At 34.8% G+C, this 11,391-nt stretch overlaps 1 protein-coding gene across 1 annotated transcript; it reads left to right on the plus strand.

The window, feature by feature from the left end:
• The first annotated feature begins 8,760 nt into the window (after nt 1-8,760).
• LOC147393622 (protein DETOXIFICATION 49-like) lies at nt 8,761-10,539 on the plus strand. The gene has a single exon (XM_086456099.1). It carries the CDS (start codon nt 8,826-8,828, stop codon nt 10,404-10,406), a length of 1,581 nt encoding a protein of 526 aa, XP_086312225.1. The 5' UTR covers nt 8,761-8,825; the 3' UTR covers nt 10,407-10,539.
• Nucleotides 10,540-11,391: the final 852 nt, after the last annotated feature.

Consider the following 11,391-nt stretch of genomic DNA (forward strand, 5'->3'; position numbering starts at 1 on the left):
CCTAAAATGAAATTTTATTTGTGCTTTAGACAATTTACCTTTAGGCCTTGTACGGAAGTTTCTAATTTTTTTTGAAAATTCTAAATTAAAGAAATCTTTTTCTTTTTGAGAAAATGTTTTCAATGAATCAAATTTCTTTTTCATTGTTTTTTTTTTTTTTTTTTTATAATTTCAAAGAATGCCAAGTCAGTAGAAACCTTCTTTTAATGAAGAAAAATATTCTAAGCTTCAATACAATACAATACAAATGGAATTTTACCCTATTGAAGCAGTTTTCACCGTTGAATCCTGGATTAATCACCGATGGGACTAGATTGATGATTGCCACATGTCGGGTTCGGGTTTCTATCAATGTATCCAGATATAATCGATCCGATGTTATGACATCCTCATTCATTTTCTTACGTCAGGCTCTAGAGTGAGTTAGTTATCAAGTAAACGAGACATTAATTCAACAATGTTCAAGAGCCAACTATTTGGCCAAACATGTTTTGTCTTACATGGATTAGAAGTTTCAAAATGGACTGATTTTTTTTTTGTGAGGATTTTTTCTTTCCGAAACTTTTAACCCCATGTTTACCAGTTGAAGAAGAATCGTAAATCGTCCAATTTTATAAAGCATTTTTTATGGGGTTAGAAATTTCAAAATGGACTGATTTTTTATGACTATAGATATCATTCTCATAAAAATCAATCCATTCCAAAACTTCTAACCCATGTAGGATAAAACTTGTCTTCCAAATAGTTGAGCCTTGAATATGACCCATAAATCATATATGAAACATGTCTCATATCTTTACGATTATAATGTCAGAAGGGCGAGTATATTAGATTCAAATTCACTTTAGTTAATTTTTTCTAATTATGAAATGCTTTCGTGTCACGTAATCTATTTCTATTTCAATTATCTAGAAGTATCCTCCTAAATTAATTATAAAGATAATTCTAAACTTTACATAATATCAGTTTGTCAAAATCATGTACAAATGCAAATGTCCATTAATATTTGAAATATATATAATATAATATATAGTTAGACGGTTTGGTTTATCCCATATCGTTGGATCTGGAAAAAGGTTGAAATTTGACAACCATGACTTTGAAGTTTCGGTTGTGTTTCGCTGTTTGCCATAAGGAAGACTACCAAACGGTGACTTTTCTAACTTGAACCTTTTGAGTTACTATTGCCACACCAACTCTTACTAACAACATGCCAACGGTGTGCAATTCTTTTAATGATTTATATATGAATTGGTGTGGCAATAGCAGCTCTCTCAATCAATTGAGAGAAAAAACACAAGGTAGGGATCTGTTTATTTGGGAATCGCTACAAGGGAACAAAAAAATTACTTTTGATGCAACCAACCCACTTCAAAGAATTGAAGGAAGCATCTCCTTTGCGTGACACGTGGCCCTTCATTGAATTTTTGAGATACCTCTGCTTTCAAAATGATCACTTGCCTCTTGACCTTGGTAGTTTCTTATAGACTAATGAAAAATTACTTCGAAACCTTTGTTTATTCTTTCCAGACTCTTAAATTTTTTTTCTACCCATATCTTCAACCTTTAGGATAAGATGATGAGGTGGATTACAATGACAATGACAATGACAAGGGCAGTGAGGTCATTCCAAATTAGCCTACAAGAGAAGACTGAAATCAAGGGAGCATGTCATTGAATTTGAAATATAGGAAGGTATCCTAAATCTTCACTAAACTGTGAAGGAACATGTCATTAGTTGGAGAACAAAAGGTCCAAATGTCATATAAAGGAAAAGGTTTCTCCAAAATTTTATACCTATAATAAGAATTATAGTGGGCAGGCAGTGCTATCAATTTGGACCAATATAAGATTTAGGGTCTTGAGCTCAATTTTTTTTCCTATTCATTAAACCTAAATTAGGCTTGGGTTTGACAATGTCCAACTAGATCCGATTTACTATCATATATATAGGGGGTCTCGTTCAGCAGACAACATTAGGGAGCCAACATGGAACAAAAAAAATAGAATTGAAAAAAGAGTTTTTTTGTTACCGTTGGATTTAAATTTTAAATCTAGGAATTCAATAGTCATCAATTTTTAAACTAAAGATCTGACTCTAAGAAATACTTTTTTGGGGGAATTTGTTTTTTTCAAACCCACTCTAAACCACAAACAAGACTGTTGAATTGTCATTTGGACCAACGGGGTAGTCCGCGTGGTCCAAATGTGGACTTCAGTCCATGCAATCTTTTTCCCTACTTGAATAGGGTCTCATTTGACAACCAATTTTAGAGAGCTAACGTTGGGAGCCAAAATTTGTCTTATGTGACTTAAAAGTTTCAGATTAAACTGATTTTTTTTGTAAATGGTCTCTATTGTGAGAAGATCGTTTTAAAAAAATTAGCTCAATCTAAAACTTCTAACCCCATCAAAAGTGATTTACAAATTAACAATAAAAAATAGATGATCCACAATTCATAAACACTTTTGATGAAGTTAGAAGTTTGACAAATTAGGCTTATTTTTTATGAGGATGATCTCTATGGTGAGGAGATCATCCTCACAAAAAATCAGCATGTTCCGTAACTTCTAACCCATATATGTAATCCACTTTTGATGGGGTTAGAGTTTCAGATTGGGTTGATTTTTTGTGAGGGCGATCTCCTCACAATAGAGACCATCCTCACAAAAATCAACTTAATCCAAAACTTTTGGCTCCCTAACATTGGTTGTTGAACACTACCCAATGTGTGTGTGTGTGTGTGTGTGTGTGTGTCGTTCAGTAGCTAATGGATTGATTTTTTGCGAGGACAAACGTGTTGGCTCCTAACATTGGCTATCGAACCTGATTTTTGGTAGGATGATCACTATGGGGAGGATATCATCCCCACAAAAAATCAATCCTTTCTGAAACCACTAACCCTAATTTACAAGTTCAAGAATCATGGACCACTCATTTCTTTACAAACCACTTTTGACCAGGTTAGAAGATTCGGAATTTGGTGAGGTTCCTTATTAAAAAAATAAAATTTGTGAGGTTGGTCTCCTCATTAGAACAAAATGTGTTGGTCAAATAGTTGATTGTCCAATGGAACCCATGGGTTGGGTTCAAGAACCAATAAGATAAACAATGTGCATTGTTTTATATGGGCTAGAAGTTTCAAAATAGGCTGATTTTTTGTGAGAATGGTATCTATCATTTGGAGATCATCCTCGCAAAAAATCAATCCATTCTAAAACTTCCAACCCCAATTTAAAGTTGAAGAATTGTAGACCGTCAATTTTTACCATTAATTTGTAAATCACTTTTGATAGAGCTAGATGTTTTAAAATGTGCTGATTTTTTGTGAGAATGATCTCTACACCATAGAGATAATCCTTACAGAAAAAGAAAAAAAAAAAACAGTTCATTTCAAAAAATTTAGACCATATAGGACAAAACACATTGTCTACCTTATTGGCTAAGTTATCCGCTCTTTAACCTAGCCCTTTATACATGAGTATTGCAACTCAACATGACAGGGTAACTCAAAAATTCATTGACGTGACAAGTGTAAGAATCCTAGATTTTTTTTCTTTGAGATACACAACTACACATATTTTATGGGGATGTGCAGTTGTGTATCCATAGGGGACAAATATATGATTCTTGTAGCATACACCTTAGCTGAGTTTTTGAGTTAGCCCTACAGATTGAGTTACAAATCATTATATTATATCATACAACAGAAATAACAAAAACACGTCATAAAATAATAAATTTATTTTATCTCTATTCACTTTCAACTAATGTACTATCAAATCATTTGAAAAGTCTGATTCAATTAATCCTGAATTTGGACTGGAATTTTGGATTAATTGGACCGACATGGCTACAACCTATCCCTTTTAGATTTGAATATGAACTCATCCAGGCCAATTCTAACCTGCCATGGGTAGCTCTAAGGTTTGGTCCAGTCAAACGAGTTTGACTTTAAACCGGGCAATCCACTTCAAATTTTGAAGGAACCTCTTTGTTATAGGATAGGTGGTATTTTGAATTTATTTTTTGCTCCTACATTTTTATTAAAATTTGAAATACCTCCTTAAAAATGCCACGTGTAATCCAATGAAAAGACTCCAAAGTCTTTTTTCCCCTTCAAAGTTAGACTCCCATGTCAGCTGTTTCTTGGATGGATACCTCAAATGTTGTTTGAAACTAATTATTTTCCAAGCTGTATTTATTATTGTTAACTATTTTTCAACCGTGAATCACGATTAGATGTTACGTTTGTCACCCTTTCAACAGTCAAAGCCGTCAACTGAGGCCACTGACCACAAGATCCACCGTACACGTGTACTGGTGGACCCATTAATTATTCCATCAAGCACCTAATGGATCTCTTCTCACCAATCAACTCGGTACTTTCACACCTTCATGATTGAATTCCTAACGTTTCGATTTTTTGGTAACTACACGTGACGTCGCTAAATATATGCCACGTATGCAGAATCCGTGTCGGTACGGTGGGAATAATAAGTGGATTCCGTACACAAAGCACGGCGTGACATGAGGAGAATCTAACATTACATTCCGAAAAGAGGCATAAAATAGGGTAAGATCTTAAAAGAATCTTCGTTTTCACATGATTTTCTAACTTTAAGAATCCTAAAAGAAAGAAAAAATTGGTTATAAGAAAGGGATGTCAAATTAATTTGTTGGTCAATTAATTTTAGTCAAGAATAATTATTGACAAGTTCTATATTTTGAAAAAATAAAAAGATTACTTCTATGGATTTGTTCAAATCTCAACCATACAATGAACCTTAGCATTGAATAAGTCTTGGCTCCTAGAAAAAAAAAATTGGATCGTTTCTTATGACTTTGTTCACATCATGATGATACTATTATCGACCTTGACTAATCTTTACATTTAGAAAATTTTTATGGAAGATCAATTTATATTTGAGTTGAGTTTGGATAGAATTTATGAATTAGTTAAGAGTGATTGTTTAATGGTCTACAACACCTTTTCTCTCTAGTCCTCTGTAATGCGATTGGATGGTTGGAAAATCGTCATGTCAATGAGATTGTTAAAATCCATTGTTTGAATTTAGTAGTATATATAATGACCGTTCATTTTAAAAGTCTTGGATTTGGTTAAAAACTTTTTTTTTCAACAGTTTTTTAATTAAAATTCGGGCATGAAATAGAAGCTTGTGTTGTTATTTTTGTTAAATGTGAGCCACTCTCTCTTATAAAGAGAGTGTTACATGGAGTTTCACGAAAAATGTACTACAAAGGATCTTATCCTTGTCTAATAAAGGTGTTTTTGTTTTTTTGCCAAGCAGATAAGTTAATGATTGGTAAGTGAATGATGAAAAAGCTTTGCAACAGGATCTAATACAAGTATCTTTACAACTTGTATTATTGGTACTTACAAGCTTTAACCAACATAGGCATATGGCACTTTCAACTAAGACAAGTGATTGATTTAGAACAGGTAAACAAGTTACTAAAACTGAATGACTAAATATTAGGAGGGTTTCAGGGCTAAGAGGAACGAGTTAGTGATTAGTAATTAGATGGTGATGGAGGGTTTTGAATCCCAAGTTATGGCATCAACACTCACAAACTTTAACCAATATAGCAAATTGACACAATCAACTAAGACAAGAAATTGATTAAGAAATAGCAAAATGTAACTACAAGGTAATACCTAAACATTGGGAGGATTTCTGAGCTACTATGAAAATGAGAATGATGTAAACAATTGTGCGACATGTTATTTGATAAAGACTTTTTACCATGCATTAACAAAAATTCCTCTTTACAATTTGAGTTTTTTGTGTGGAAATTTTGAATTATGGTCCAAATAAAGATGTTCTTCCATCCAATTGGATTTCCTTCTTGACTTAGGTAAGATCTAATGGGAACCCAAATTGATAAGTCAAGTAAACATGGTTCAAGTAGTCTTAAACAAAGAAGTTTGTGCGCATTTTTTCGTTCTTTCTGGGAGATTTGTTTATGACCAAGTCCTATATTTAATTTGGCTTATGTTGGTCCTTCCAATAGGCCCTAACCCATTTTTGTAGTTGAATTGATAGAAACCCACACCAATGAACTACATTATTAACTTCCATAGGTAGGGCCATGGATTCTAAGAAGACCCCAAAAAGTTTTAATGGATATTTAGAAACTAGTGGTACAGATTCATTTTCCGCTCTTGAGTTACATTCATTCGTTTTCGAAGGGAATGTGAATTACTTGGAAAAATGAATTCCATCCACCTAAGAAAATATCAAAAAGATGGTTGGTTTTTAGTTTTGGGGGTGAGGGTAATCACGTGAGAATAACAATAGGAGGTGGGAAAAACATTTTCCCTCCCGAGGCAGAAAATTGCTTTGGGTGGGGGAAAATGCATAAACATACATTTGAAAATCACTTTTCTAGGAAAAATTATTTCTATGCGCAATCATAAAGATCCTTGGGAAAAGGTGCAACAAATATCGTAACACCTTCCCTCACCCCACGCACACACACCACCAACCCTACCTAAGTGTGTCAAGTTGTTTTGCTTCAATCTAGCAAGAGTAAGCCCCCCAAAAGGGTGTGGAAACGTGTGAGGTCTCTTAGTGTATCATTGTGTTCAAATTTTTATATAGTAGGGAGTGTTTTAGCATCCTCCCTTGGTTGATAATATAGCAACATGGCCTTCGGGTCCTAATGTCTCATTCGACGAATCTTCAAGGCCATCAACAATCCATTCTCAAAATGATATTGTTATTGCATGTGATGAATCTGGCACAAAAGAAACCCACAATCGCACATGGATGAGCAAGTACAATACATATACCACGAGCTTGGATCACTAGATATAAAGATAGATCCAATGAATCATCAAGAAACATTGAATCAAGAAAACACAAGACTTACTTGGTTTGACTAAAATGTTACAACTCTAGAGAATGATTGCAGCCCTAATTTATATCCCATGTGACCCAACATGTTGAGTACTTGAGAAACACTATTACCCACCCAAACCTTAATTCAATACATCTAACCCAACATATACATCTTAAGGCCAACCGTTTAAGACTTTCTTCTTTGAGAGGATACTGTCAAATGTTTGGTTGACTTAATGGATTCCTAACTTAAAAATGAAATTTATTCTTATATTGCAACAACCCATATTTCACCTTGTCACATTGAACAACCATAATTGTACAATGGTAGTTAGGCTCTTGTGTTTTATGCCTACTTCTCCTACCAACACTCAGTTTTTTTTTTCCCTTATTTTTTCGTTTGGTGGACAAAAGAGACAAAGAAGAATCCATTTGTAAGGACGGTCGTACGTGGACAAAACACTCTTACCGGCCAACCCTTACTAATATATAACATTATCTCAGACAGCATGGATCGGGTTTTGGATTCTTCTTCAAATGGATCCATTTACAACAGTCCAATTCCAACAAGACCATTTTTGTCTTTGGTTAAGAATTGGAACCGTTGTTCATTTCTTACATCTATTTTGTTGTTGGGTTCGAAAATCAAATTTCCTTTAAGAAAATCTTGACTAATGGATTATGACCCAGTCTTCTTTATCTTTTGGACTAACATCCCAAAAAGATCACGTGGCACACTATCTCTTGTTGACTGACCCTACAAGTAAAACCCACCCTATAGTGGACCCCATACATCTTTACATGTATCATCTTGATTGGTGATTTCTTGTCGGATTCAAATTACAATTTGATTACTGACTTTAAAATAAAGAGACCAAAAAATTTAATGTAAATATTCTAACGTCCAAAGAAATTGTTTCCCGCATCCCCCAACAACTTATTATAATAAGGAATAGAGTTGTGATAAAATGACTTGCTTGGTGACATACTCAATTGTTTCATTGACGTGACAACTTTAGAATCATAGATCTTTTAATCTCGGGATACATGATTGGACTTCCCCATAAAAAAGTGTTTCTTGAGAGAGCCATGTATCCCAAGGTGGAAAGATCCACAGTTTCCAAACTTGTCTACGTCAGTGAGTCGATTGAGTATGTCATCTAGCGAGTCATTTTATCAGGACTCTAAAGAATAATGCAGAAGTGACCTCAAAATTGGATCTCACATCTTACGCTTTGACGTGAAAGTGTATAGAAATCATAGATGCTTTTCCTCTAGATATAAGCGAGAAAGCATATATGGTTCATATCCACTTTTACATCAAGATGTGCGATATGAGATCCAATCTTGAGATTGCTTCAGCACGACTCTATACTAAAATATAAAAATATATATATAAATAATAAATAAAAAGTCGTGTTACAATGACATCCTGTTACACTTTCTACAACATTGTTTCTACAAAGAACCATCGATATTCCTTGGGTGTACAACACATCAACATAATGCTTGGGGCAGTGTTGTAGGAAATCAGTGTAGCATTAATCAAGAAAAAAAATACTTCCACCAGAGTAGCTAGCATCCAATGGAAGTGCTTCTATGCCCAAACAAGGCCTTAATGTGCAAAACCCTAGTACCCCTCCAATATCCAGGACAGGGAGGACCTTATTACCATTAAAACTCATCTGTGATCCTCCAAAATGAAAGATTTTGTGCAGGCCAGAGCACTGTTTTGGTCATAAAAGACATTTGAATCGTCCAAACTTTAGGGAATTTCAGTTCAAACCACAACCCAGTCACTCAATCTCTCTTATTAATATTCTCCCATCCTCCAAGAGCCTTCCCAAACCCATTTAAAACCCCTCTGCCACCCTTCTCTCGACACCCCTCTCTCTCTCTCTCTCTCTCTCTCTCTCTCTCTCTCTCTCTCTCTCTCTCTCACATACACACACACAACCATGTGTAGGCAAAATTTCTCTTGTAAATGCAATTCAGACCAACCTTACTTAACATCAATTAAAGACCAAGAACCCGACATTTTCACTCCTTTGATTCCAAAAAAAACATCACCTCAACAACAACAACAACTAATACAAAACCAACAAACCAAGAACCCCAACAAAACCCATCTCTCTCTATCTATCACAGAAGCCAAATCAATAGCAAGCATAGCTCTCCCGATGGTCCTCACAGGGCTCTTACTCTATTCTCGTTCTATGGTCTCAATGCTCTTCCTTGGTCACCTCGGTGAGCTTTCTTTAGCTGGTGGTGCACTCGCTCTTGGCTTCGCCAATATTACCGGTTACTCTATACTATCCGGCCTTGCTATGGGTATGGAACCCTTATGCGGTCAAGCATTTGGCGCCAGAAAACACAGCCTTCTTGGTCTCTCTTTGCAAAGAACAATACTTTTGCTTCTTTGTACTTCAATCCCCATTTCTTTGTTATGGATCAACATGAAGAGAATATTAATTTTTTGTGGCCAAGACGAGGATATAGCGAAAGAAGCACAAATATACATTCTCTACTCTCTTCCCGACCTCTTCATGCAATCTTTGCTACACCCATTACGAATCTATCTTCGAACACAATCAATTACTCTGCCTCTAACTTATTGTGCTGTTCTTGCTATCCTTCTCCACATACCCATTAATTATCTCCTTGTTTCGGTGCTCAATCTTGGAATTAAAGGCGTTTCTTTAAGTGGCGTTTGGTCTAATTTCAACTTGGTTGGTTCTTTGATATTATATGTTTATATCTCTGGTGTTTATAAGAAAACATGGGGAGGTATTTCTATGGAGTGCTTAAAGGGATGGAAATCTCTCTTGAATTTAGCCATCCCAAGTTGCATTTCTGTCTGTTTGGAATGGTGGTGGTATGAAATCATGATTTTGCTTTGTGGGTTGTTGTTAAATCCTAGAGCAACAGTTGCTTCAATGGGAATTTTAATTCAAACCACATCTTTTATCTACATTTTCCCATCTTCTTTAAGCTTCGGTGTATCAACAAGAGTCAGTAATGAATTGGGTGCAAATCAACCATCGAAAGCTAGACTTGCAACGATCGTAGGCATTTGTTTTAGCTTTGTGTTGGGTATTACAGCTTTAATTTTTTCTATAATGGTGAGGAGAGTATGGGCAAGTATGTTCACCCAAGACAATGAGATTATCACATTGACATCACTTGTTTTGCCGATAATCGGACTATGTGAGCTCGGAAATTGCCCACAAACAACAGGTTGTGGAGTCCTAAGAGGGACTGCTAGGCCTAGAATTGGAGCTAATATCAATTTGGGTTCATTTTATTTGATTGGAATGCCAGTATCTGTGGGTTTAAGCTTCATTGCTGGGTTCGATTTCAAAGGCCTATGGTTCGGGATGTTGGCAGCACAGGGTTCGTGTTTGGTGTTGATGTTGTTTGTTTTGGTTCGGACCGATTGGGTTCGTGAAGCCCAGAGAGCTAAGGAGCTGACTGGAGCTGTAGTTGTTAATGAGAGAGAAGAAGAGGTGATATTAAAGGACGAGATTGAAGGATTCTGAGAGTGTATGGGTTGACATTAAACTTGATCAACCACTTGTTTAATGATTTTTTTTTTCTTTTTAAATCAATTTTTTAATCTTTAAAGGAGTATGGTGTAGTTGTTGTTCTTGTTGTTGTCATACAGAATCAGGGGAGAGAGTTTTTTATTTTTAATTTTAATTTTTTTTTTAATAAGATACTGTTTTGTTATTGTTTTTTATATAGATTTTTTTTTTTTTACTTACATGCCTCACTAATATAGAAAATTATAGTTGACTCCATGAATTAGAAATTAAGCATACCTCTCTCTCTCTCTCTCTCTCTCTCTCTCTATCTGAAAATTGAAAATTTTGACGGGCCAAGACCAACAAGTTTAGAAATCAAATTTCTACGATCCAATACCATTGAAATTTTTATGTTCCCCAAATTCTATGGCTTAGAACTGTCAAAGTTCTCTCATCCTCCATTAATTTGATAATTTTGATATATCAAAAAAAAATCAACTACAAAAAATTTGACAACCTTGAGCCGTCAAATATTGGCCTCTCTCTCTCTCTCTCTCTCTCTCTCTCATATAAAAAATATTTGTTGAAATATCAATTTCCATCATGATCCACCTTATTCCAAACAATATTGGAGTTGGCAAAATGAATTATTTTTCCCCATTAAACTCTAATTAGATTTATACTTCCAATTATACATGTATATGTTAAGGTATGTAATTTTAATGTTTTCTATCTGGATATATGTCTTGAATTAAGGTTCCCGTGAGTACTCTTCATCAAATAGCACACCCAAAGAAAACTTAATAGTGATATTGATGCAAGGAAAAAATATGGCATTTGGGATTTCGAAAGTAATAGTTTTGGATTGAAAAACTTACAACTTTAAGTTAGGGTTGTAGTCATTCTCAATTAATATAGTGAAACTCTCTCATCTCTCATCTTTAGGCGCAAACGTATTACATAAATTTTGTGTTTTCTTGAATTTTTTAATTGCATATTG

The sequence above is a fragment of the Akebia trifoliata genome, chromosome 10 (genome assembly GCF_017979445.1).
Source record: "Akebia trifoliata isolate Shusen 1 chromosome 10, ASM1797944v1, whole genome shotgun sequence".
Classification (NCBI taxonomy): Eukaryota; Viridiplantae; Streptophyta; class Magnoliopsida; order Ranunculales; family Lardizabalaceae; genus Akebia; species Akebia trifoliata.